At 34.3% G+C, this 27,994-nt stretch overlaps 2 protein-coding genes and 1 long non-coding RNA gene across 6 annotated transcripts in view; 2 read left to right on the forward strand and 1 right to left on the reverse strand.

The window, feature by feature from the left end:
- LOC149733794 (uncharacterized) overlaps positions 1–9,170 on the forward strand; it is a 26,902-nt gene extending 17,732 nt beyond the window's left edge. For all 4 annotated transcript variants that reach the window (XM_089882072.1, XM_089882073.1, XM_089882074.1 and 1 more), the window contains exons 15-30: positions 29–129; positions 321–501; positions 854–992; positions 1,351–1,480; positions 1,840–1,977; positions 2,620–2,716; positions 2,957–3,037; positions 3,419–3,489; positions 4,096–4,222; positions 5,013–5,077; positions 5,283–5,409; positions 6,340–6,505; positions 6,821–6,903; positions 7,402–7,445; positions 8,163–8,285; positions 8,947–9,170. In XM_089882072.1, the coding sequence (XP_089738198.1) occupies positions 29–129; positions 321–501; positions 854–992; positions 1,351–1,480; positions 1,840–1,977; positions 2,620–2,716; positions 2,957–3,037; positions 3,419–3,489; positions 4,096–4,222; positions 5,013–5,077; positions 5,283–5,409; positions 6,340–6,505; positions 6,821–6,903; positions 7,402–7,445; positions 8,163–8,285; positions 8,947–9,072 (1,799 nt within the window). In that variant the 3' untranslated portion in view covers positions 9,073–9,170. The remainder of the gene's footprint in view (positions 1–28; positions 130–320; positions 502–853; positions 993–1,350; positions 1,481–1,839; positions 1,978–2,619; positions 2,717–2,956; positions 3,038–3,418; positions 3,490–4,095; positions 4,223–5,012; positions 5,078–5,282; positions 5,410–6,339; positions 6,506–6,820; positions 6,904–7,401; positions 7,446–8,162; positions 8,286–8,946) is intronic.
- Positions 9,171–20,909: 11,739 nt separating this feature from the next.
- Positions 20,910–27,106, reverse strand: LOC149733795 (uncharacterized). Its single transcript, XM_089882080.1, has 14 exons — positions 26,974–27,106; positions 26,263–26,447; positions 25,797–25,901; positions 25,280–25,411; positions 24,793–25,001; positions 24,278–24,421; positions 24,053–24,169; positions 23,684–23,768; positions 23,167–23,429; positions 22,820–22,916; positions 22,440–22,626; positions 21,936–22,084; positions 21,425–21,530; positions 20,910–21,246 (listed from the first exon to the last, which is right to left on the reverse strand). The coding sequence occupies exons 1-14, from the start codon at positions 27,089–27,091 to the stop codon at positions 20,930–20,932; spliced, it is 2,214 nt and encodes a 737-aa protein (XP_089738206.1). The 5' UTR covers positions 27,092–27,106; the 3' UTR covers positions 20,910–20,929.
- LOC149733796 (uncharacterized) lies at positions 21,239–23,293 on the forward strand. The gene is made up of 3 exons (XR_016385391.1): positions 21,239–21,517; positions 21,947–22,091; positions 23,180–23,293. It is a non-coding gene; the product is annotated as an uncharacterized LOC149733796 (long non-coding RNA).
- Positions 27,107–27,994: the final 888 nt, after the last annotated feature.

Genomic DNA, 27,994 nt, shown 5'->3' on the forward strand with positions numbered 1-27,994 from the left:
TTTGTTGTAAAATAAAATCCTTTTTTAGATCTCGCCTGTGTTTCGCATGGTGAGAAATATCGTCGTTTGAGGGAAAAATTAACCAAGAAAATGAGGGAAAAAAGATGCCAGGAAAGACTAAAAAAAGAGGTGATATGATATATTTGGTATTTAACTGTGAATATTTATAATATGACCAAAATTATTTTGATAGTGACAACAATTTGTTATAAATTTACTTAAAATTTAAAAAAGTTGGTTTTAATCAAAATCTTTTTTCATTTAAAAAGTTTTTTTTTGTGTTTTTATATTTTAAAAGATTGAAAAATATTTTTTTCCAGGAGCTTCACCGATTGGACAATGAAGAATTAGAATCTGAAGAAGAAGAAGCTGATTGGTCAGAAGGAGAGATAGACTCTGAGCAGTCTGAAGCAGAAGACACAATCGAGAAAACCGAAAATTCATCAAAAAATCCGATTATTGAAGATGATGAAGATAGTTTGGAAAACACACAACCAGTTGGTGAGTTGTTGTTGTTATTTATGTAATTATAAGTGTTTATTTTTTTGTAATTAATATTTATGCCATATGTGATACGAGTCTTTCCATTAATCTGTGATATTTTTAGTGGTTCCATTTATTTTATCCTAAAATGAAATCCAGTGTTTCCTTTCTTTTACTCTAAAATTAAGTTTTAGTGTTGCCTTTAGATTTGCGTTTAATAACCCTTAGCATTTCTTCTTATTCTCCTATAAAGAAATTCCAGTTTTCCCTTTATTTTTCGCCCAAAAAATCCTAATATTTCATTTTAATTTTCCAAAAAAATGTTTCCCCCAAAAATTTCCTTTCCGCTAAAATCTGCTATTTTTTCCAGGTTCAGCTCTCAACCCAGAATTCACTTTATCAAACGATAGTTTGACCTCCAAAACCTCCCAAGCCACCTCCAAAAGTGGAATTCTTTTCCCCCACCTTTCAACTGAAGGCTCAATGCTGCTGTTTGAAGATTCCATCAAGTAAATAATTGATTTTTGAGATTTTTTTTTTTTAGCTATTTCTTGCTTTTGTGTAGTTTTCTAAACATTTTTAATTGTAACGTATATCCCGGTAAAGTGGTTTTTAAACAGTTACTAACCCTCAGTAGTAATTTTACTGTTAAATGTAAGATTTCTTTTCAATTTAATTTCGGAAGATTTGATTTTATTAAATTTAATTTTATTATCAAAAACACCCCAAAACAACAAATTTAAATAAAAAATCTAAATTTCATCACCAAATTTCGAAATTTCTTTATTTTTGTCCATGGAAAAAAGTTTTCACATTTCAGGTTTTTTGGTTATTTTGTGATTTTCTGTAAAATGTTTTTTTTTTCAGAAAATCGAGCATGAGTCATGATGACGATGCTGAGTCACCTGACCACTCGTACGACAACCTTTACGGTTCAATGATTCCACCAAATCAACCGGCACTTTCCGATATTTCAGATTCTTCCAAACCATCCAAGGTGAAAACTTCATTATGTGGATTCTTAACAAAATTTTAAACTTTATTGTTTTTCCCATACAAAGTAAAATTTGTTAAAAAAATCTATTTTCTGCATATGGGTGTTTTGTTTTTTTAATCTTTGCAACTCTAAAGCTTTAATTTGGTAACAATTATTCTAGCAAGTTTGTTTTAATGATCTCATATAGCAAAAAAACTAAAAAAAAAGAAAAATCACTTTTTTTTAAGTAACAAGTATTTTGCAAACTAAACTGTACCCAATAAACTACAAATTCCCAATGTTTTATATTTTATTTTAATTTTTTTTTTAATGGTATTTTTATATTAAAAAAACATGATTGAACCTTGTCTTCCTCTCAGCTTCACATGGATGAAGATTCTTATTTCTGTGCGGATCGTTCTTCCAACGCATCAACAAATGCATCACAATTTCGACCTCATTACGAATCCCAGTTTCTGGATTCGGACGGATTTATAAAAGAACCAAAAGAAATTAAGGTGGTTAACTTTAGTGGCGTTAGTGGCGCAGCCAGGGGGGTTTAGGGGGTCGCGACCCCCTCTTTTAGACCCAAAAAAATTAAAAGAATATTTAAAAAAAAAAATTCAAATAATTTTTTTTTGAACATTTTTTGATTAAACCCCCCCCCCTGCTTATTTTTTTCTGACTGCGCCACTGATTATAATAATGCGCTTGGGTTTAACTATTGTTGAATTTTGTACATAAAATTTACATTTCTAAAATAAAATTACACTTATAGGGGTAAACATAGTTGTGCTGATGTTGAATATTGTATACGACATACGTTCGCCCTGCTTGTTTGTATAGACACTTAAAAAAAAGCAGAGTAAAACCTGTTTTTTGCCCAAAACTGGGGCGTTAAACATAAAATGTGACTCCTGTTTCAGAATTTGTGTTGACATTTCGCTCCTATTATGAAAAACCACACTGTTTAGTGTTACTGTCTTAGTAGGGAAATTTGCTATGTTAATTTTATATGGCCTTTATCTCTATACACAACCATTCATTTAGTTAAATACTTAAATATAAAATGGTAGCAGAAAAGAAGAGGTATAGCCTAGATTAATTGTCTTTAAACATTTTAAAACATTTTTTTCAAATTGTTGTTTTTTTTATTATAGCCCATCGACTCTTTACTGCCCCTTGGTGCAGAAGATGACAACGCTAACGACTACAACATGTCGCAATTATTGGAGCTTTGTTCTGGAAAGTTTCAAGGTAGTTCCCATTTTTATACTAATTTTTTAATCTAAAATGATTTTTTTTTAAATTAAAATAATACTTTGTGAGTTTTTGCCTTACCTAAAAGCTAAACAAAAAATGTCAAAATGGCTTACAAACTGAAAAGCATTTTTTTCTAAATGAGCTTACTGTGGTACTTTTCTGTATGAGCAGTAGTTTCCCATTATTCCAACACTCTAGACTTCATATGATTAGTTTAATATTGCTTTTGCACAGATTCCGCCAACCCCCTACTATCTGATATCGAAAATGAAGTAGATCAAGTCAATGAAAGCTTTGGATTTCAAGTTGAAGCCGGTTTGTAAACCAGTTTAAACCAGTTTGTTTAAGTCTGCCAAAAAGAAATATTTTTTGTATTTTTTTCCAGAAAAATTATTTTAGAAAAATGATAAATTAAAGAAAAAATAATCAATATTATAAATTAAAAATATAATTTTATGAAAATTTAAAAAGTCTGTTTTAATGCTTGCTGTATAAACTTTTTGTAAAAGGTTGACTTTAAAATCTGTATGGTACTTAAAATAGCAACAAAAACAACAATATATATTAAAGCTGATGTTTTATAACTGAATAATTTTGAACTATTGGATAAAATTATCGAAAAAAATCAAGAAAAAAAAAGGAAAAAATATCAAAAAAGGTGTAGTCTTGCTTAAATACTCTAATCATGTGTTACAGGGGAATTAAAAGAATCAGAACCAGTTAATTTTTCCGACAACGAAGACAAAAATGGAGATTCAAGTGATGATGTAAGTTTTAAAGTTTAATTTTCTTATGGAATTGTAAATTTGCTTTAAAACTATTTTTGAAAATTTTCTTTGTGAAAATTTTTCACTTGTTAGGGATCATAACTGTTCAAAGTTATTTAGTTATAAATTTGTGTTAAAAGTATTTTTGGAGAAACTGCCAAATTGTACCACTAGTTAGCCATTATAACAGACACAAACCAGGCTCCATGCTGCTACCATTTGTAAACACGTGTGTCTTTGTGCAAGGCACTTCATGTTTATTACTTCACCCCATTGGCTACTACTGTGCTATCCAAATTTTCAGTGATACCAAAAAAACAACGGTATATGTGGATACGGGGTAACTTAAAAGTGGAACAAGGTGTATGAATCAGAACAGCTGTGTTATAACAACTATTGTTGCCTCGCCACACAAAAATATTTTCCCAACAGTTTTTATATGATGTGTATATACTTTATACGATCTAAATTCTGGTTTCCCAAAATATTCGCTTGTGGAAAAATTTCTATTACAATCAATTTAATTAAGTTATATTCAATTCTTTCGATTTTTCCATCTTATTTGTCTTCCCCAAAACTAAAAATGGTTGCGCTTCTTCCTCCCAGGATGAAGGAATCACCATCATCCGAAGGAAGAAAGATGTGGAGGAGAAAATGACCAAGAATTTCCTCGAGGACGAAGCAGAGTTATCGGGAGATGATGTTGGGAGTGACGATGATGATGAACTAGGAGGTAAGATCACTTTTACTCCGGAGGTTTGGGAGCAAACGGTTTCAACTTGAGTAAGAATAATATTTAACTAAATTTAACAAAGTTTTTTTCCAAAACTAAAGTTTGCTAACTAAACTAAAAAACTAAAGTTTGCCTAAAAGAAACACAATTATTTAAATAAAAGAAATAAAAAACTTGAATAAAAATAAACAAAAATAAAATGACGATAAATAAGTAGATATGGGCTACCCATTCAACTACTTCCTTTCCACACACCCCTATATTTTGTTTGGTTAACTAAAGTATGCTAAAAAAAAAACAGAATAAATGTAGTTTATTTATAAACATAACTAAACAAAATATGGAGAGTAAGTAGTTAAATGGGTAGCCCATATTTGCTTATTGGGGTAGTGCTTTTTAACTTTTTAAAAGTAAAATAAGCAAATAAGGCATATAATGGGCATGGAAGTTGAAAAACTTTTGCGTGTTTGGTAAAGAAATATTTTAAAGAGTCGAACACAGTCATAATGGGATCTGTTTTGTGATGAATTTGTTTTTTTTTTATATTCGCTTATTCTGATTGTACAAAATGTTAAGTCGGTAGTTAAGTTTATTAAGAGCACCTCACAACACAAGCATATGTTTAGAATGAATGACCAACAAGGTCAGACAGAAAAAGGAAGAAGGAAAAATCACTGAGGCAGAACACAATGCACATGATTGGGGAGGGGCACCACACAAACACATTAGATACAATAGGAACTAAAACAATGATAATTTAACACTAAAATTTTTGTTTTTTTTTGAGCAGGTGATTATTATGAAGAAGAAGAAAATGATGAAGTTCTTCCGGAAGAAAATCTCATCAAGAAACAAGTATGTGGTGTTTAAGTAGTGACCATACCACCGTTTGTAATGCACCAACATATGCTATTTTATGTTTTAGTAGATATAAAGTTGTTTAGTATTGAATTCATGAGGCAAAATAAAATTTTATTCTTAGAAATAAAAAAATATTTTTTACCGTTTTCAATTTTTCTTAATTTTTTTTTTATAGTTGAAAATTGTGTTTTTTTCTTAGGTGAATAAAGTCCATCTAAAGAGGATGTTGGACGAAGACCAACATCACATAGATTTGCTCCAGGAAGCTCTTATTGATGAAGTCGTGGACGCAAAACGGAATCGGAAGTTTCGTTGGAAAAATATCGGTGAGTCATCATTTATATATTTGCGAGTTATTTTTTTACAAATATGTGAGTTTTTGTTCTCAAAATCTGGTTTAAACTGGTCGAAACTGGTATCGGTGGTTTAAACGAGGCTGTTAAACCAACATGTTATCATTTTTATATGTGGGTTACTTTTAAAAAGCATGTGTATAGTATCGTGGGGGAAGATGGGACACCTTTAGCACATAATATCCAAATATCCTAATCGTGTTTTAAACAATTAACAACGGTCTATTGGAGTTGTGAGGATACAGTTATATATTTCTTTGAGTGTTCTTTGTTTACTACCAAAAGGGTCAAGAAAGAGGAATGAAAAGTTGTCCCATCTTTCCCCACCCTACTATATATGAGCAAATATGACAGACTTTTCAACTCGCTTGACGGCTTGAACAAAATTGGTGACTAAAACGTGGATGTTAACATTAACAACAAAAAGTTAGGTGAAACCAATATTTCCAAAAACTGTTTGAACAGCAGTTGTTTAGCAATGAGTGCCATTACAAAAGTCCTTTCAGGTTTTATTTATAACCTGTTAAAGAACCAGTAATTATATTGGGATTTATAACATAATGTATTTGTCTGGTTCATAATGCAGCTATATATGTTTTATTTAAAAAAGGTGTTGTGTTTCTTGGGTTTGTATTAAAACGCAAAAAAATAGACTGAAAACTAGGGCGAGCACACACGTATATATAGGGCACTTAATTGCGACGCAAATAATATTAAACCACGCTGATTGCGGCACACTCTGCAAATCACGTGACTAAACCATGCACCTTTCTGTTGTGCATGTGCACAAAAGCGTGTCCATAACAGAAGGTATACCATTTCCTATTCTGCGCCATGAAAAAAATCCAAAAAAAACACTCTTGCAAAAAAATCTTTCTAAAAATGTCAACATTCTCTTTCCAGATGAGAACCTCACTCAAGATCTCTTTCATTCCGATGATGATGGTTGTCATGACGATGATGATGTCATCACAACACTGGAGGCAGCAAACGAGGAGAGTCGATGGAGGAAGATGAGGTTGGAGAGAGAGGAGTTTCTTGAGAGCAAACCAGAAAATGATCAGATAAGGTTCATAAGTTTTCATATTTTATTATTCGCCCAAAAAATTTGAATAAAAATTATATACAGATATATACATTTAAAAATTATGTGTATATATTTATTTGAAAAATACATTTTTGTTGATTAAAAAATTGTTTTTAATTGAAGGACAAATATTCTAAAACTCTTTTATTAAAAAATAAATGTTAAAAAAATTGCAACTCTAAAATTTCTTACTTAAATTTTCTTACATTTCTTTTCTTAGAATTATTTCTCTTTTTCAGTAGTTTTTGCCTAATCTTGTATTTTTCTTTGCCTAATTAATAAGCTTTTTGAACCCAGTGAAGACAGTCAGCTCCTCACCATGGGCAGAAGTGCCATTCACAAATCAAGAGTCTTGTCAGAAGTAAATGAACAATCTCAAGGTATATATTTATCAAACATCGTTTTGATATTACGTTAGACATCGATCATTTTCCCTTCTATGCTATAGCGCCACCAAGCGGTATTTTATGAGTTGCGTGTTACATCGTTGAAAGACATTGTCTAAGGCATTTTCAAATGATTTTAGAATAGCTTAATCTATGTGCTTGCGGGATAAAAGACAAAGTTTCACACTTTTTTTGTGAATCATGCCACGGTATAAACCCCTATACCAGAGTAATAAGCTAGGAAAGTTGGCTGATGCTGTGACAGTCTTAACTATTCTTGTGACGTAACAAAGGCAATGTAAATTATTACAGAAACCATTAAAACATTTTTGGAAGATTTTTTTAAAGTGATATGTCTATTTGTGAACTTAAGTAATCGGTAATTTTAAAGTGCTCTGAGGGCCACGGTTTGGGAACCCCTGCATTTCACAGAAACATTCAGTGTAGTATCCTAACTTAAACATTTGTCAAAAACTTTGTTAAATTTCTCAGATTCACCATTGCTACTGAGATCCAACAGTGTTTCACTGAGTAATGTAAGTTAATCAATAAATATTCAGTAGCGATACCGTATATATGTATGAATGAATGAATGAATGAATGAATGAATGAATGAATGTAACTTACTTTGTCCTCGCGTGGCCGGAAAACAACTGTCGTTATAACACTTGTGCCAGCTTACGAGTTACCAAGTATGTTACTTTGTGGGTGATTTTTTTTGGATTTTTTTATTGTTTTATGTATGGCTGATAATTTGGACAACCCATTAGTGACCATTGCGTTGGGGCAAGTGCCGTTAAGTGTCTTGCTCAAGGACACTTACGCCAACAATGGTAGCAGCATCAAGCCTTGAACCCATTACCTCTGGGTTACAGGCAGGCGCGCTAACGACTATGCCACGGCGCCGACATATATATATGAGAATGGGTAAGATGGTCCATTTTTTACTCTTAAATCGTTCTATTTGGTGGTAACCAAATATTAATTATTGCATTAAATAACAGTAGAGTCACGATTCTAAAACACTGTTGTTAAAAACACAATCAGGGAACTTGGAATATTAATTGCGAACAGTATCCATATTACCCCACAGTACTATCTCAGTATTGTCTGGATTTCCCCAAATATCCATAATTTTTATCCTTATTTTTTCCTAATTGTAAAAATACTTTATTCTTGTTTCAAATTACACAAACCTATTTTTAATTGCAGTAATAAAATTTATTCAATATTTTAACAATTATAATTTTCAGCAACATTCTAATTCGCAAAGTTCGTTCATGTGCCGGAAACCGGAAATTTTGTCCAAGTTTTCTGCTTATAAGGAGCTTAAAAATATCAAGGGCGCGGTTAACTCAGGCAAGATGGTGTTTACGGTAAGAAAAAATAAAATATGTTTCTTTAGAAAAAATTAAAATTTAAAAAATCATGTGAAACTGATATGAATATGTTTTATTTGTATATCGTTATGGGTATTTTTTAATGAAAAATTCGTTCTTTTCACAACTTTTAAAAAAGACCATCTAAAATTTTGAATTTGTTTTTGAAGTATATTGTATATACTAAATAATTATGGTAAATACACATAGGAGTTTTTTTCAACCTAAGATATTTTTTTTTGTTATAAATTCTCTGATTTCTATTTATAACATCAGAAAATCAGTAAAAATAACTCAGAAAAGTGTTAAAAGGAAGAATCAGAAAATTAGTAACGCAGTTAGTAAGCTTTAGAAGACATATTGTAGGTTGGGGTAAGATGGTACATGTTTTCATTCTCTTTTATCATTCCATTAGGTAGCAAACAAAGAATATTTATGGAGATATATGACCATATCCCAACAACTTTAAAATAGTGTTGTTAATTGCTAAGCTACGATTAGGAAATATGGGACAATATATACTAACGGTACCCATCTTTCCCCACAGTACTATACCTCAGAAACAGTTAAAAGATATACATTAATAACCCAGTCAGAACACTCAGAACATTTTACTCAGTTTTTGAACCTTCAAAAGTTTGCATCAACGTATTCTCAGGTCGGTTCAGAAAACACGAACGAAAAACGTAAACCAACAAAATCCCCGGGTGTTGCGCCTTTGTCGAAGAAACCTCGATTGGACGAAGATTCAAACAGCGTTTTCAGTTTGCTTGAGACATCATAACCTCACTTTTCTTTGCATATTATAATATTTTCAAACCTCGCATATTGCGCAGGCGTACACGTAGAGTTTTTATTATCAATAAAACTATTTCAACCGAATGCGCGTGTGTGAAGTTTTCTGTGCGCTATGTCTATTTAAAATCTTAATTTTGTTTTAATCGTTTTAAATCCAAGTGTTCTGATTTTTTCACTATTTTCTATTGTTATTTTGGCTAAGAACGAACATAATAGTGTTTTTACAGATAATTTTTTTTTAAATGTTTAAAATAAGTATAATGATGTCGTTATTGATGAATACGGTAACTTGTTATATAGGAGGGGGGAAGAAGGGACACCTTTTCGTTGTTAATTGTTTAAAACTCGATCAGAAAATGTGTATATTATGTGCTAAGGGTATCCTATATCTTTCCCCACACGACTATACTAAAAAAAACTGTTTGAATGCGGCCCCGTACGTGCAGCTTTAACATACAAAACCTTTGGTTATTACAGTATAGCTCTACCGGTTTGAATGCCAACATTTTCCTATCCTGACAGAGACTGTCTGTACAAGTCGTGGTAAATGTTGGGATTCCTAAAATAATCGGCAAGATTTGTTGGATAATTGGTGAGCAGCCATGTAGCGAACGCCAAAAAGTCTAAAGGTTGTTGCGTGGCTGTCGTCGTCGTCGTCGTCGTTGTTGTTGTTGTAGACTCAGTGGTCGTCGTCAACGGCTCAGTCGTTGTGCTGGCTATAGTAGAAGGTGGTGGCAGATTCGGTACACCAGGATACCAGTCGCCGGGATGACATGTCCCAGGGTGTTGGCCAGCTATGCTAGGAACCCTCGCACCAGCTGTGGAACCTCCTGTAAAGAGATATGGATGTACAAGTACTGTAGGGTAAGCTAGATGCCGTTACCACATGATATCCCATATTTCCTAATCGTGTTTTTAACAATTACCATAGCCCTTCTACAGGATAAAGTTATATAATTCTGTAAATATTTTTTGTTCATTACCAATCATAGAAAAAGAAAAGAGAAAAAAAACCTAGAATTCGTTGCCCCAACCTATACTATAGTAATGTGGGAGAAGATGGGACAATTTTAGAACATAGTATCTAAAAATCCTGACCGTGTTTTAAACACTTTACAACCGTCTATATGGGAGTCGTGAGGATACCGTTATATAACTCTTTTGAATGTTCTTTGTTTACTACTAAATGGGACGAGAAAATAAATGAAAAATTCTCAATCTTTCTCCACTCCACTATATATTATGTTCATGATTTTTTACACCAAACTTACCTATAGGCACGACTTGAGTGGTCAATATCATTCCTTGATCAGAATGAGTTGTCACGTGACAATGCACAACAACTTGTCCCGTAAAGTCGAAAGGTAAAAAACGAATCTAAAAAGTTTTAAAAACGATATATTTTAAACTTTTTTTTTTCATTTTAAACAAAACTTTCGCCGACTTTTTAAAAAGCTTACAGCTATCAAAACATAAAACATGTTAGCTAACTTGAGCTTTTAAATTATATAGTAGGGTGGGGAAGATGGGACCACTTTCACAAATAATAAGCAAATATCCTGATCGTGTTTTAAATAATTAACAACGATCTGTGGGAGCCGTGAAGATAAAGTTTTATAAAAAAATCGTTGAATGTTTGTTTACTACCAAATTGGAGGAGAAAATAGATTGAAAAGGTGTCCCATCTTTCCCCACCCTACTACACAAATTCTGGTGCTTGACAAATATATCACAAAACTTTGGTTTGTCAAAAGAATTTAGTCGGTGTTAGCGAAGAATCCTCTTCCCTACGTTATCTGCTATCCACTAAACGTAACTACAAACTCATATAACTACTAACCGCTTTTCCCTATAACCACTGTAGCCCCTTATCTCTAACTGTTGACCCCTAAATAACAATCTATAACATTTCCCACCAGCCGAATATTTAACGTACTGGAGGATTCTTCACCGGTGCCTATCAGTAATTTCATCCACCGTATAACTTTAAAAACATAGCTTATACCCAGCGTTGGGTTATATAGCTTATACCATAAAGTGGGGGAAGGTGGGACACATTTAGCAAATAATATCCGAATATCCTGATCGTGTTTTAAAGCAATTAACAGCGTTATATAGGAGTCGCGAAGATACCGTTTTATAATTTAACGAAGAGGTCGAGAAATGGAATGAAAAGGTGTCCCATCTTCCCCCATCCTGCTATATGTTGTTCACCCATATTTTTAACGACGTGTTTTTCTTTACCGTAATATTAGACAGAGGGGGAATTGGTATCGTGTCCCGGTATTCCCCGATTTCAGCGTAACCGAGAAAACCTGGTCCAGTGTAGTAACGCGTGTCGTGGCCAAGCATGTTCAATATATTAGATGAGAGATTTGCTCTGGCTGGAACTTGAGCTAAAAAGTGAGTATTATGGTTAAGTTGCTCAAACTATTGCTCTATGTTAAAGGTAAATTTGAATGCGTGTATAGGCGAGGTACATTAGATATTTGGCATATATAGCATATATAGCATAAAAATATGCTTTAATATATTTTTTTTGCTTGTTTAACGGAGATTTTATGAACACCTATATAGACAGCATCACGTTTCAAGAAACACGAAATAGAAGCTCTTTTAGTCAAGTATCGTCAAACTTTATGTATGGATTTATAGATCAGGGGTATATTTATACAATTCAAAACCGTTACATCTATATTGGTAAGTCTAATGTTGTCATTTTAAAAACTATTTACCTTGCGAAATGTATTCAGCATATTGGTATTCACAAAAGCTGCCATTTTGATCGACGAATCTTTCGTCTGGTGGTGCGTCATCGGGACCATCGGGACCATCGGGGCCATCGGGACCGCCGGGGCCACCAGGACCGCCGGGGCCACCGGCGCCAACCATTAATGCTAATGGATTGAGTAATATCGGACCGTTGTACTTGTTGTAGCTGACGACCTGTACATTATTTCTCGTTATGTTACATTACCGGTCACGGCTACATGTCTCCCTACTCAATTTTTGAAACATTGATTGGTACGCAGCCATTTCCGTTTATAACCAACCAAAATGCCGTGTCACGCTTCAATTAGAGATTAATTTCTCGATTTAATTGTTTTACTGTTTGAACATTCGTTGGGCCAAAGCGTAACAAATTGTTTTGATAAAAAGAGGATGTACCATTAGTCCGTATTTTGAAGAGAAAGTCCCGTTAACATAGAATTCCTGCTGGTGTGTAGTTTAGATTGGTATTTGAGATTTAAAGTTGTCATAATCGATCAAACCGTATACGTTAAAAAAGAAATTTCACGAAAAATTTCACGAAAAATTTCTTCTGTTTAAAACCGTAAAACTTGTTTACCTGAAAATGATTAACATGGATATGCATCGGGTGTGATAACACAGCATTTGAATTTACGAATGTCCATTCTTGAAGTCGGTCAAGCTGCATTTTATGCCTGTTGTTTACAAAATGTAAAAATCTGGTTAAAATCCTGTAAAGTTGCACACACAGCAGTAGGGAATTTTAGCTACTGCCCGATATAGTATTTTGGGGTAGGATGGGACACCTTTTTAACATAGTATCTAAACAATCTGATCATATTTTTAACAACAGTATGTGGGAGTCGTCAGAATACAGTTTTATAATTTTGGAATGTTCTTTGTTTACTACGAAATGGAAAGAGTAAATAGAATAAAAATGAGTCCCATATTGCCCCACCCTACAATACCTTATTCGGTTTGTGGGGTCTGCTGGGAATTGTTCTCTATTAAGGCCGTCCATTGCTCCCATCTCTATCACGAATTGGTCTCTCTCCCTGTCACCCACGTATCTTAGATCTGGCATGTATTGTGGACGTGGTGGGAGGGTAAGAGGGAAGTCTAATGGAAAAGCAACGCTTCCCCCATATACTTGCACTGTTGCTAATACTCCACTGTATCTGCCAAGCTGACCCAGCGACGGGTTATTCATGGGCTTCGCAGTGGATACGATCTAAAAAGGTACAATTTATATTTAGTAGGTCGGGGAAGATGGGACACCTTTTCATTCTATCACCCAATTTGGTAGTAAACAAAGAAAATGCTAAGAATTATAAAAGCGTATCCCCACGACTCTTCTAGGTTGATTGTTTAAAACACGATCAAGACATTTAGATATTATGTACTAAAGGTGTCCCATTTCCCCCCACCTTACTGTATTCAAGGTGACAACCAATATTTATGGTCAATATTAAGTATTGGAGAAAGTTGTTAATTTTTATCTAAAAGTAAAGTGGTATAAGGCATGCTTTTATTCTATTTTTCTCGTGCCATTTGGTAATAAACCTCATATAGTAAGGTGGGGGAAGATGGGACACATTTTAACTCTATTTTCTCGTACCTTTTTTTAGGTATTATGTGTTAATGTTGTCCCATCTTCCACCATCCTACTACATGAAGTTTGAATGGAGCATATAATTAATGGTTAAAAACACGATCCGGAAATATGGGTTGTATATGTGCTAACAGCATCTCACATTACCGCACAGTAATATACTTCTACTGCTTAGTTAAAACTACTACATTCCTTTTAAAACAATGACCGTTATTTGACTTCATGAACACAGACTCCTAATGTTTTTTTTCTTTCTTACTACGCAGCCTAACAATGAAGTTGCACGGACAAACCAAAAATTAACTATATAAATATTTCTTTAAAAAAATGCAAAACATAATTTACAATCTGGGTCGCTTTAACTAATATGTGTGCATTACAACACAGAAGTAGTGTCGCTACTATTGGAACACTTACCTGGTAAACTCCTTGATAATCACATCTTAACAACCAGTCTACTCGGCCCCCTGGCACGACAAGGGATTGACCGGTTCTGGACACCCTGGAATACAGTATTAAGTTACTGTGGGGTAAGATGGATACCGTAAGTACAAAATATTTCATATTTCTTAGCCGTGTTTAAACAATTAGTTCGTGGACTATCTTGCCCCAATCTATCATATACGCCAATGCATTTAAAAGGTTCTTGGTAATCTGGAATTATGACACAACCAAATGTTAAACAAAAGAAAAAATCGGTGAGTTCATATAAGTTGGGACATTCAGTAAAGTTGGGCATTTTTTAAACTTCAATAATACTGTAACCTATTTGATAATAGGTGAAAACTGTTACAGTATTATTCGATAGTGTTCTTATGGCTAATAAATTTCGAGGCAAAGACGATTATTATTACGCTTTTTTGAAAAAAAATTGCACATGCCAGTATTATTTAACAAAATTCTGTGTTTTAAAGTACAAAATACAAAAAAAAATGAATATTCTGAAAAAATAATTTAAAATATACACCTTGGCGATGGTAGATACACGCCATCTAGTGCAATTTCTCTCCATTCGCATTTTCTTCCATTTGAAAGCGAAGTTACTTCTAGTTCAAGAAATTGTGCTGCGCCTGCGTTAGCGAATCTATGCAAAGAAAACATAATGTTAGCGTTTAGTTTCTCCACGGCCTACTAGAGATATCTCTAGTAGGCCGTGTTTTCTCATAACTTTATTGCACTGTGTGTGGTGGTCTGGTGGTTTTCGGTACCATTCTTCATATAGTATTGTGGGGCAAAATGAGCCTTATTTTTATTCTCTCTTATCGCCCCATTTAGTAGTAAACAAAAAATATTTACAAGATTTTATGAACGAATCCACACGGCTCTAAAATGGCGTTGCTAATTATTAAAATTAAGATTAGAAAATATGAAAAGTTTTAAAGTAGTGTGAGGGAAGATGGAACACCTTTAGCACATAATATCCGAACACCCTGGTCGTGTTTTAGACAATTATAACAACGGTCTATGGGAGTCGTGAGAATAAGGTTTCGTAATTTTTTTAATGTTCTTTGTTTACTAACAAATGGGACGAGAAAATAGAACGAAAAGTGTCCCATCTTCCCCAACCCTACAATATATGAACACTGTACCAATACAGAATAAGGTAATTTTCTCAAGCTAAATATTCTTACCGTAGTCGTTTCATTTGACCTGTACGGATGTACATTCTTGGTTGTAATTGTCCGTTCACAGTAAAGTAGTTGACACCGTTTGTTCCATTCATCAACCAGTTAGCAAGGTTCCCATCAGGTCCTGGGACTGCAAATTGCTCGTTTCTGTCGAATGTATATTGATGTATAACGAACAACGCTTTGGTTGCTGATGTAATAGACCAATTGCAACAAAAAAATCGTTAGGTGGCGACCGAGAGGATGTCTTTCAAGCTAAGTCCATGGCAACGTATCTTTTTGAATTGATTTGGCAAAGTTATGCAACGTTTTTTTGAAACTGTGCTTGTGCGGTCGCTATTTTTTAATAATACTTCCACGTATAGTAGGGGTAGATATTGTTAAAGATACGGTGTGTCAGATTCGTTGTTGTGGCATAACGACGAACCATGTCCGTACCGGTGCTTTAAGGCAGGACTGTGAGAACTTCATTTGAAGAGAAATTTTATGTTTTTTTTAATCGATTGGCAAAACGGAAATTACGTATACAATGTTGTTTCTAAAAGATTGCTCATTTCAAGTTCATGTGATTTTAATTGTTTTAACCTCACGGGTTAATTTCCTTATATAGTAGGGTGAAAAAGATAGACACTCTTCTTATTCTATTTTCTCGTCTCATTTGGTAATAAACAAAAAATATTCACAAAAGTATAAAACCGCATCATCACAACTCCCATAGACCGCTGTTAATTGTTTAAAACATGATCAGGATATTTGGATATTATGTGCCAAAGGTGCCCTGTCTACCCCCACCCTACTATGACGATTTTAAATACATTTATTATTGTTTATAAACTATTTTTACCTGAACAGTGGGTCGTCCTGAGTTCGACCTTGTATTTCACCGATAGGGTTTGGCACTGCTGCCTCGCTGTATTGTAATGTCGGTTGTATCAGCATTTGCATATCATGGTTGCAATTTAACGGGCAGGACACCATACGTAGTTCGTAAGGTGTATCAAAATGATACGGGTCGTCCTGAATGATAATCAAACCAGCCATTCCGCTAATAATCTGTCAAATGTAATATATGTTTATTAGATACATATCATTTTGCTATATGGTAGGTTGGGGTAAAATGGGACATGTTTTCAATCTCTTTTATCGTTCCATTGATAGCAAACAAAGAACATTTAAAGAAATATATAACCGTATCCTCAGCATGACTTTTAAAACAGCGTTGTTAATTGTTAAAAACACGATTTGGAAATATGGTACAGTGGGGTGAGGAAAGATAGGACACCTTTTCGTCCATTTTCTCGTCTCATCAGGTAGTAAACAAAGAACATTCAAAGAACTGTAAAACCTTATCCCTACGACTCCCATAGACTGTTGTTATTTGTTTAAAACACGATCAGAATATTTGAATATCATGTGCTAAAAGTGTAACATCTTCCCCCAGTGTACTATATCTACATTTAATGTAATAATGGCATCTTACCTAGCGGTACTATATAGTAGGGTGGGGGAAGATGGGACACCTTTATCACATAATACCCATATATCCTGATAGTGTTTTAAACAACTAACAGCGGTCTAAGGGCGTCAGAAGGGTGCGGTTTTATAATTCTATGACTGTTCTTTATTTACTACTGACCGATATTTATCTTATTCCACAGTACTACATAAAACACCCCACGTGTACCTGGAAGTTTCCAGAGCCATGGAAATGGGGGTGGTACCAGTATGTACCAGCAGGGTGGTGTTCTGGTATATTGAACTGGTATTGCTGTACGGCTCCTGGTTCTACCGTCAAAAACACGTTGTCTGAAATTCCCTGAAAAGTTGGTTTAACTTTATATCACGTGACTTGTATGTTATAAAGAGTTTAAACAATTAAATATTGGCAAATAATGACTGTCAAGGCGTAATGTAGACGCAATTTTACCAATTTTTAAATAAATTTAAAATGCCGCAATAAGAAATAAGTAGTTATCACTAAAATATTCTCACAACCCCCATAGACCGTTATTAATTTTAAATAAAATACGATCAGAATATTTTGATATTATGTAATAAATGTGTCCCATCTTTCCCACCCTACTATATATTGCTAAGTGCTATATAGTTAACTATTAAACGTTATAATACTTTTAACCAAATGCCGCAAAAAATGGTCGTAAATGTTTGTTTTTCAGATTTGTACTTTGTAAAACTTGAAATATTCCATAAGTTCCTGTTTACCTGAGGTGATATATGCAATCCGTGAACGTGAATATTCGTTGTGTTTGGGTTACGGAAAGTATTTGGTCCCGTGTCATTTACTGGGTTTGGTCCGAGGTGATTTTCCTGTGAATAACATAACGTAAAAGCAAATAAGAAGAAATATTAAAACAAAGTTAAACCAGATACCAAATGCAAAACTCTTTATAGTGCTGCGGGGTATAATTAAGATGCTTACTGTTTGCTCATAATTTCCCATATTTTTGTGCGTTGTACAATTCGTTAGGATATGGTTATAGTAGGCTGGGGGGGAATGAGACACCTTTTCATTCTATTTTTTTTGTCCCAATTGAATGTAAACAAAGAACATTTAAAAGATTAAAAAATAAAATTCTCACGACTTCCATATACCGTTGTTAATTGTTTAAGACACGATCAGGATATTTGGATATTATGTGCTTAAGGTGTTCCGTCTTCCCCCAACCTACTATACATACTAAATATTATCTGTTTACTATCAAATGGGACAACAAATAATAAAGGAAACCATAGACCATGTTACCCCAGCATACTATATAATATAGTAGGGTGGGAGATAGGACACTTTCAACACATAATATCCAAACATACTGGTCGTGTTTTAAACAATTAACAACGGTCCATGGAAGTCGTAAGGATACAGTTTTATAAATCTTTGAATGTTCTTTGTTTGCTGTTAAATGGGACGAGTAAATAGAGTTAAAAGTGTCCCATCTTCCCCCACCCTACTATACATAAAAAAAAACAATTTAAAAAACATTTCTTAAACCCCAGTCTCTACATTTAATTGATTTAAAAATAAACTTCGTCTTTGTTACCAGTCTTAAATTGAGTGTATCTCCAGGGTAAACCATCCACGTTGGTCCACCAATAGCTCCGTTGTAAGTTCTTCTCCATATCTTTAACCAGTCGAATCGGATTTCTGCCATTTCCACGCTCATAGTTATATCAAGTCTTCGGGCACGTGATTGGTAAAACGTAGGTTCATTGTAGAGTTCGTCGACTGAAAATTGAAACAGTTTTGTTTAACAATGAGTATAAAACATGATTTTCTCAAGTTTTTAATTGTGTTTTTTTTTCTGTAGATTCGAGTGGTGTAAAATGGGACTAGTTATATAGTAGAGTGGGGGAAAATGGGACACGTTCTCGTTTCGTTTTCTCGCCCCATTTAATAGTAAACAGAGAACATTCAAAGAATTTTAAAACTATATCCTCACGACTCCCATAGACCGTTGTTAATTGTTTAAATCACGATCAGAATATGTTGGTATTTAGGGCTTAAGGTGTCCCATCTTCCCCCACCCTACTATAGGCTATAGTTCTGTAAATATTTTTTTATCACCAAAACCCACAAATTTACATACATGGTAACTCGTAAGCTGACACGAAGTGTATAAACACCCGTGTTATAACGACTAAAGCAAGTTACATCCATAAAGGGAAATGTCCCATCTTTTTACTCTATATCATAAAAACATCTATTATGTTACAGTTCTCACCTCTGAAACGACGACAAGGATTTGTATTAGAACATGGAAGCGACTGCTGTCCCAATGTTAAAGAAGCAATGAACAATATCACTAATACTAGTTGATGCAGACTCGATAAAGGTAACATTGTATATATTTTCTGTAACAGATAAAATTATTTGTCAAAAATATCGTATATAAAAGAATTAATAGAATATAGCATACACAGTATGATTTCAGTTTCCCGGAATATTTGTTCCGCATTTTTTTATTAAAAACAACAGCGAAAATTTAGGTTTACACACGCAACTGTGATAAAATCTAAATCCCACATTCGTAACCTAAAAACATTTTGTTCCCTCTGCATAATTTTGCAAGATACGCAAAGCTTATATAGTATTTCAATTCCTCATTGTAATATATTAACCATTCGTCGTTATTTTCATTACAAATCACGATGTGATTCAGAGTAATTAATATTTTAAATGAATTTTATTTTGCGAAAGCTCGTCATTTAGAGTATATAGTTATATATGTTGCATCGTATGTTATTTTAAAATGCCTTCAAATAGTTCGTGAGGCCGAGCCACCCGCAATTTGCATGCAAACGAAAATTATTGCAATATGTATTTTATTTAGTTACAACCAAAATGTCGTGTGCAGCAAATGACTTCCACCCGAAAGCAATTACTAATTTAGTAAAGATTTATGGCTATTTATTGAAACTAAAAAGACTTGGGTAATTTTAGACCTATTAATGCCTCGATAGAATATTCGAACAAAATTAGATTTTATTACTTAATTAGACAACACGTCACTAATGACTTAATAATAACGCCAATCACATAACGTCATATGTTACATAACATTTTTGCCCCATGACTCAAATGTAAATAAACTGCAGTGCAATATGCAAGCAAAAGGGAAATGCTCTTGGTGCGTTCTCTCATTTTTATCATGACATTAGTTGCAGCTATTACCCTTTTGACGTTCGGTAGTAATGTACATATAGCGTGCTTGGGTTTAACGTTCGTTCTCGCTATAATGCCAGTTTGGTATTACGCCTCCTAGGCTGACTCAAACTCGCAAAATCCCTCGCTAAGTTACGTGGACCTCTGACCACTAGTTCAAAGCGATTTTTTGTCTTTAACGCAAAGTATTACACAAATTAAGTTATGACTGCCCAATTTTTATTGAAAATTTCTCGTAAACCCATAAACGTTAGAAGTAAAACTGGAAAAGCCTAAAAATGACAGATGTGAATTTAATTTCGGAACATTTATGTTTTGTAATTCGAGTTGTCTTAAAGAGTTTGTTTATTCAGCCAAAAATATTTGGCTTTTACGGAATTAAAATTAAAAATATGTAGGCTAACTGTCATATATATAACTCCCTTAGCCAACACACGATCCCTATTCTATTTATTAGTGGCATAAAGTGCTTGGGTCATAGTGTTATATATCCTGTTTGTACGTAATGTTTTTCAGGTTAGTTTTCTATACGCCATGTAACTTGCTGGTGTGGTTTATGCCAGGTTGTCATTGCAAGTTAATTCGTATTTCTGCCATAAGAGTCCTAATAATATGTTGTGCTAATACAGTATAGTTAGAATTTTATGTTCCCAAATTCCATAAACGTAACATACTGAAAAGCTCTGTTAGAAATGAATAATTTATTTAAAACAGATTTATTTATTCAAAACACATTGCATTGCGTGTTTGCTCTTACAAAAACAATTTTCTCTGTGATAGTTAGAAAAGTGTGCTCCGTATAGCCAGTCAAATTAGAGTACTTATATATGATTTGTTGATTTACAACGTTTGTGATAACAACAGCGTTTGTGATAACAACAGCGTTTGTGATTGGCCAAACGATATTTAAGTAACATTAATACAAAATTTACTTCGCTATAATCAAACCAAAATCAAATCTTATAATTGAAAGACACGAAAAGAATTCAATAAATTTTCATACAGGTTTTAACACACATTTCTTGACGGTCTGGTAATGACTTTTCTGAAACTTTGCAAAAACGTGCATCCATGTCTAACTAGAGACCATAACGGATTTGGCAAGCATCGCACAAGTGAAAACTGGCTGCATGTCAAGTCATAACATATTTTTACAAGTGTATTGTTTTTTCTATCCTGACAGAGACTGTCTGTACAAGTCGTGGTAAAGGTTGGGATTCCTAAAATAATCGGCAAGAATTGTTGGATAATTGGTGAGCAGCCATGTAGCGAACGCCAAAAAGTCTAAAGGTTGTTGCGTGGTTGTTGTTGTTGGTGTCGTCGTCGTTGTTGTTGTTGTAGACTCAGTGGTCGTCGTCGGCTCAGTCGTTGTGCTGGCTATAGTAGAAGGTGGTGGCAGATTCGGTACACCAGGATACCAGTCGCCAGGGTGACATGTCCCAGGGTACACGTTGTTACTAGGCACCCTTGCTCCAGCTGTGGACGATCCTGTAGAAAATGCTTGTTATAGAAAACATAGGTCCGGGTGTAAAAACACCTGCAGTAATATAATATCGAAGTAAAATATTTTTATAATTTCAGGTCTACATGTTTGCTTTGTTTTGGTGGGCCTATGGGGTACTTTTCATTGAAATAAAGACTGAGACATTGCATCACTTTTTCTTACCTGCAGGCACGATTTCAGCATTGAGGAGCATTCCTTGATCAGAATGTACGGTGTTATGACAATGCACTAGAACTCGACCCGTGTAATCAGTAGGTATAAATCGAATCTGGTTGGTTACAAAAAATGTGTTATTAATAATGTATTTAAATTTAAGTATGCTTCTGTGTTAAAAAAGCCTTCGCTGTTTTATTGTTATCTTCTATTTAAAGAAACCTATATAAGTGTAATTAGATATTATAATAGAGTGGGGAAGATGGGACACTTTTTTTATTATATATCCTTGCACATTTGGTAGTAAACAATGAAAACTCAAATAATTATAAGACGGTAATCTCACGACTTCAGTAGACAGTTGTTAATTGTTTAAAACATCATTAAGATATTTTGATATTATGTGATAAAGGTTTCCCATGTTTCCCCATCCTACGATATATATATTTTAACGACTATTCTTTAAGAAAAATATCAATACAAAAGTGCGGCTGCTAAATCTAAAAAACTCCACTCTTACCGTAACATTAGACAGAGGTGGAATTGGTATCGTGTCCCGGTATTCCCCGATTTCAGCGTAACCGAGAAAACCTGGTCCGGTGAAGTAACGCGTGTCGTGGCCAAGCATGTTCAATACAGAAGAGAGGTTAGCTCTGGCCGGAGTTTGACCTAAAAGGTATTGATAATTTTTACAACCAATAACAGCGTCTTGATATTGATGCAAATTTTTTCTCAAATATTAATTTCTGACAGTTATTTATCGTGGGTGGGGGGAAGATGGAACATCTTTTTTTTCTATTTTCTTTGCTCATCCGGTAGTAAACAATTTACATTCCAAGAGCTATAAAACCGTATTCTCACGACTCTCATAGACCGCTGTTAATTGTTTAAACCACGATCATGATATTTAGATGTTACGTGCTAAGGATATTCCATCTTCCCCCACCCTATATAGTTCAGTAATTTTAGGTTAGGTTTAAAAAGAGTTTCTGTTGAGATAAGTGTAATAATTAATGTTATATACCTTCAAGCATGAAACCATCATATTGGTATTCACAATAGTCGCCGTTTTGGTCCACAAATCTTTCAACTGGCTCCGGTGGGGGCGGGCCAGTTTGATTCTGTGGCATTCCACCTGGCCCGTCATCTGGTGGGGCGAAAAAAGCTGGATTGTAAATGATTGGGCCGTTGTACTTGTTGTAGCTGATCACCTGAAAGATTATGTTTAATTATAGATTGTGTATAAAGTATATGAATGAAGGAACGTAAATAATTTGCCTTGCGTGGCGTGAAAATGACTATCGTTATAACAAGGGAGTTCTGTTTCATAAATCTTGTGCCCACTTTAGAGTTACCACTTATGTAATTGTGTGGGTTTGGTTTTTTGAGTTACAAGCCTATTACCTGGAAATGGTTAACGTGAATATGCATCGGGTGCAGTAGAAACGGGTTTGGATTTACGAAAGTCCATTCCTGTAGTCGTCCCAACTGCATTTTGTGTCTGTAGGAGAAAAAATAGGTTTAAAGCTCTGTCCACAGATATTAGCAGGCAATTATATATATACGTTCCTTCATTCATAATATATATATATATATATATATATATATATATATATATATATATATGCGCTATTATACACGGTATGAACTAGTTACTAAATGAATTGGAATAATAGCAATGAACATTAAAATTTCTGTCCCAATAAAAAATGTGGAGTTACAGTTGCACAAGAAATGTAGCATTTAAATACCTTATTCTTATAGAAGGATCGGCAGGGAATTGTTCTCGGTTCAAACCGTCACGTGTCCCCATCTCTACCACGAATTGGTCTCTCTCCCTGTCACCCACGTATCTTAGATCTGGCATGTATTGTGGACGTGGTGGGAGGGTAAGAGGGAAGTCTAATGGAAAAGCAACGCTTCCCCCATATACTTGCACTGTTGCTAAAACGCCACTGAATCTGTCAAACTGCCCCATCGTCGGGTTGTTCAACGGTTTCACCGTGGATACGATCTAAAAACACAATTTTTGGTAAAATTACTTCATTTTTATTTTCATAGTACTGGAGGTAAGGTGAATTCCTTCAGCAGATAATTTTTCTAGATTATATTTTAAACCTTTAACAACGCCCTTTAACGTCGTTAGGTTAGGCTATATGATTCTGTAAATATTATTTGTTTACAACCAAATGGGACAATAAAAAAGGAGTGTGTCCCATCATACCCCATAAGTACGTCCCATTCGATACGTTCACCCAACACACTTACTTGGTAAACGCCTTGATAATCACATCTTAACAACCAGTCTACTCGGCCGCCTGGCAAAACTAGGGATTGACCGGTTCTGGACACTCTGTTTGAATACAATATAAATTACTGTGGGGTAAGATGGATACCGTAAGTACAAAATATTCCATATTTCATAACCGTGTTTTAAGAATTAACTAAGTTCTTGAGACGTTAGGATACGGCTGTGTAATTGTAAATATTCATTTTATACTACCAACTGGGACGATAGAAGAGATTGAAAACGTGTACTATCTTGCCCCAATCTATCAAAAACGCCAATGCATTTAAAAGCAGCGGGGAAAAAACGAACTTTTCAATGTGTATCGCCTATTCATGTATTCCTTATACCTTGGCGATGGTAGATACACGCCATCCAATGCAATCTCTCTCCATTCGCATTTTCTTCCATTTGAAAGCGAAATGACCTCTAATTCCAGAGCGTGTGCTCCCCCGGCGTTAGCGAATCTTTTAATTGAATCAAATGTTAACAAATTTAAAAACTATTAGTTTAATTGTAAAGTGTGGGTTTGTATTCGCCATATGTTTACGTTTTTACGGGATAAATTTGCTTACCGTAGGCGTTTCATTTGACCCGCACGAAAGTACATCCTTGGTTTTAATTGACCGTTTACGGTAAAGTAGTTTACTTCGTTCGTGGTGTTAAATAACCATTGTGCAAGGTTGCCATCAGCTCCAGGTACTGCGTACTGTTCGTTTCTGTAAATTTATAAACAATTTTAACTTTTATGTTGTAGTTATACGGTAAAAGCATGACTGGTGATTTGTAACCCAGGCCTTCTCTCTGCTACAACCAGTCGTGTTATATTGTACCGTGGGGCAAGTTAGATACCAATATAGCACATAAAATTCCATCATATTTCCTAAACGGGATTTTGATAATTAACAAAGGCCTGTTGTAGAGCCCTAAGAAAACTGTTATAAAAATTGTATAAATATTCTTTGTTTACTACCAACCAGGACAGTAAAAGAGAATGAAAACACGGACCATCTTTTCCCAATATACAATATAAACTTCACTGATTTTTTTACTTAAGTATAGCGTTTTTTACGAGGAGTGATAACTTTACCTGAACAGTGGGTCGTCTTGAATTTGTTCCTGAATTTCACCGAAAATATTCGGAAGTGCGTTCTCATTGTATTGTAATGTCGGTTGTATCAGCATTTGCATATCATGGTTGCAATTTAACGGGCAGGACACCATACGTAGTTCGTAAGGTGTATCAAAATGATAAGGGTTGTCTTGAATGATAATCAGACCAGCCATTCCGCCAGACACCTGTCGCCAAGAATAGGACCAGGTTAAAATTGTGAGTATTTTTCGGGATCTTTTGGTATAGTAGGGTGAGGAAAGGTAGAACACCTTTAGCACATAATATCCAAATATCCTGATTGTATTTTAAACAATTAACAACGGTCTGTGGGAGTCGTGAGCATACGGTTTAATATTTTTTTGAATGTTCTTTGTTTACTACCAAATGGGACAAGAAAATAGAATAAAAAGATGCCCCACCCCCTCAATACGTATATACAACATAAGTTAAAATATAGATGTACCTGGAAGTTTCCAGAGCCATGGAAATGGGGGTGGTACCAGTATGTACCAGCAGGGTGGTGTTCTGGTATATTGAACTGGTATTGCTGTACGGCTCCTGGTTCCACCGTCAAAAACACGTTGTCTGAAATACCCTGGAAATTTGGTTCAAATTTTAATTTACATACCTAGTATAGGCTACATACATGTAATAATAATTACACCGTATTTGTGAAAATATAATACCTCTTTACCGCTGCTTTTTGTGATGAAAAAAGTTTCGCTAACACTAAGGTATAGGTATATAGTAGTGTAGGGGAAGATGGAACACACTTAGCACCTAATATCCAAATATCCTGATCATGTTTTAAACAATTAACAATGGTCTATGAGAGTCGTTGGGATAAGGTTTAATAATTCTTTGAATGTTTTTTGTTTACCACTAAATTGGACGAGGAAATAGAATGAAAATGTGTCCCATCTTCCTCCACCCTACTATACACAAATAAATAATGATTATAGCTTAATGTTCCTGTTTACCTCGGGTGATATATGCAATCCGTGAACGTGAATATTCGTTGTGTTTGGCTTATGATATGTATTTGGTCCCGTGTCATTTACTGGGTTCGGCCCGAGCTTGTTTTCCTGTTAATACACTAGCTTAGTAAGTAACTCTATTTTGTATGTTATTTTAAACTTTAGAATCTAAAGCAAGATAATGTAACTATTATTGGCATACAGTTATCTGCATTTAGCTGGTGAAATGTATGAAAGCAGAGGATGCGTTATGGCATCGCCATGCGTTATACCACGTGTGTTTTGTTTCATAGTGCTCGTGCGAGCTTACGAGTCACACCAGGCCTATAACTTTGTAGATATTTTTTTTACTATGTTAAACATGACTCATCGTATGCAGTGTCAGAAACTTTAAAAACATCGTTTCTGCAAAAAATATAGCCATAGCGAAATAAAGCTGGTTTGGACAATATTGCTTTTTTCCTCTTACCAGTCTTAAATTGAGTGTATCTCCAGGGTAAACCATCCACGTTGGTCCACCAATAGCTCCGTTGTAAGTTCTTCTCCATATCTTTAACCAGTCGAATCGGATTTCTGCCATTTCCACGCTCAAAGTTATGTCAAGTCTTCGGGCACGTGATTGGTAAAACGTAGGTTCATTGTAGAGTTCGTCGACTGAAAATTGAATATTTTTTTATGACTGGTATGGGATTTTGTAACGTTTAAATATCTAAATCGTTTTCGCCTACAGCAGTTCTAATATATATATAATATTTAATTAGGGTTTTAACGGTTAAAATTGTTCTTTAGTTTGAATCGTGAGGGTACGGTTGTATAATTTCGTAAATATTCCTCTTTAACCAATTTACCCCAACATTTTTGTCACTGCATAGGCTAAACTGCCAAGTATTAGTTTCTACATGCCAATAATAAAGTCACATAATACATGGCCACACGTAAGCGCACACGTAAGCGAATAAAAAATACATTTTTTATCCACCGAACATGTAGGCACGGCGGTGGAACTATACACAACCATGGTTTATATTTGTTTAGGGCAATAAAAAAACACTTTGCGGTCTAACTCTCACGCACCCATGTGCCACGTTGTATGACTTACTCCAAAGCCACATTTATACAATTTATATGGCTTTGACTTATTTTATATAGAATACAGCAATCGTTAAAATCGAAGTCTTACCTCTGAAACGACGACAAGGATTTGTATTAGAACATGGAAGCGACTGCTGTCCCAATGTTAAAGGAGCAATGAACAATATCACTAATACTAATTGATGCAGACTCGATAAAGGTAACATGGTGTATATTTTCTCTAAAACTATATCAAAGAAAAAATCAATTATGCACAAAATATTTTTGGTTTTTACCTTCAAATTGTATTTAATTTTAATTGTTTTTTAATATACTTTAAATAAAAAAGAATATTTTTCAATATACTTTAATTAAAATACTAAACAGAGAAAAATCAATCGTTTTAGGTCTGACCCTAAAACCAAACTTTTCAGGTCTGTGTATTTTTCAAGGCGTCCCATCCTTATATAACTTTAAGACAGTTATTTTCGTATTATCATGTTCCATAACGATTGCACCATCTTCGTAAAGAATGCTAAATTTAAAGCAGTAGCGAATGAGACACAAGTCACGTCGATATGTTCGTCGGCTAAGCGGATAATTTATGCTTCTAAACATTAGCGACTTCAAAATGTTACTGGGGAATTTCATCAACTCGTCATTAAAATTGCTTGCGCGATAAGATTGCTCAAAACGGTCGTCGTGCACATGTAAGGTTATAGTCATAAAACGCCCGTTCAAACTCGTCACTTTTGAAACAAAAGCGGTAAATTGCTTTTAATTAGGCACTTTTAAGTTTGTAATACAAATATTTTTTTTACAAAACGTGCGGTTTATATAAACAAAACATGTGTTCATGTGTTTAGTAATTGCCTAATTTACATTTATTGCCTATAAATGCTCTATTAATTGTTTCAATGTATATATTATTACGCTAAATATTTGCAGGGTATTTTAAAGTGCCTGGATGGCTGATGTAACCATAATTAAGCAAGTGTACATAAATATATATTTTTTCTAGATATGCACTTACTTATGGTTACATCATAATTTTAATTTAAAGTGTAGTTATTATTTAACTACTACAAAGAGTAGATATAGTAGGGTAGGGAAGATGGGACACTTTTGGT

This window comes from Ciona robusta, chromosome 7 (genome assembly GCF_009617815.1).
Source record: "Ciona robusta chromosome 7, ASM961781v2".
Taxonomy (NCBI): Eukaryota; Metazoa; Chordata; class Ascidiacea; order Phlebobranchia; family Cionidae; genus Ciona; species Ciona robusta.

Excerpts from the sequence above, each read along its gene's own strand:
- LOC149733795 (XM_089882080.1), bottom strand. The coding sequence starts at position 27,091 with ATGTTACCTTTATCGAGTCTGCATCAATTAGTATTAGTGATATTGTTC. Across the intron at positions 24,170-24,277 it reads GGTCAAATGAAACGCCTACG|ATTCGCTAACGCCGGGGGAG; the intron begins GTAAGCAAATTT and ends TTCAATTAAAAG. Across the intron at positions 23,769-24,052 it reads GTGTATCTACCATCGCCAAG|AGTGTCCAGAACCGGTCAAT; the intron begins GTATAAGGAATA and ends GTATTCAAACAG.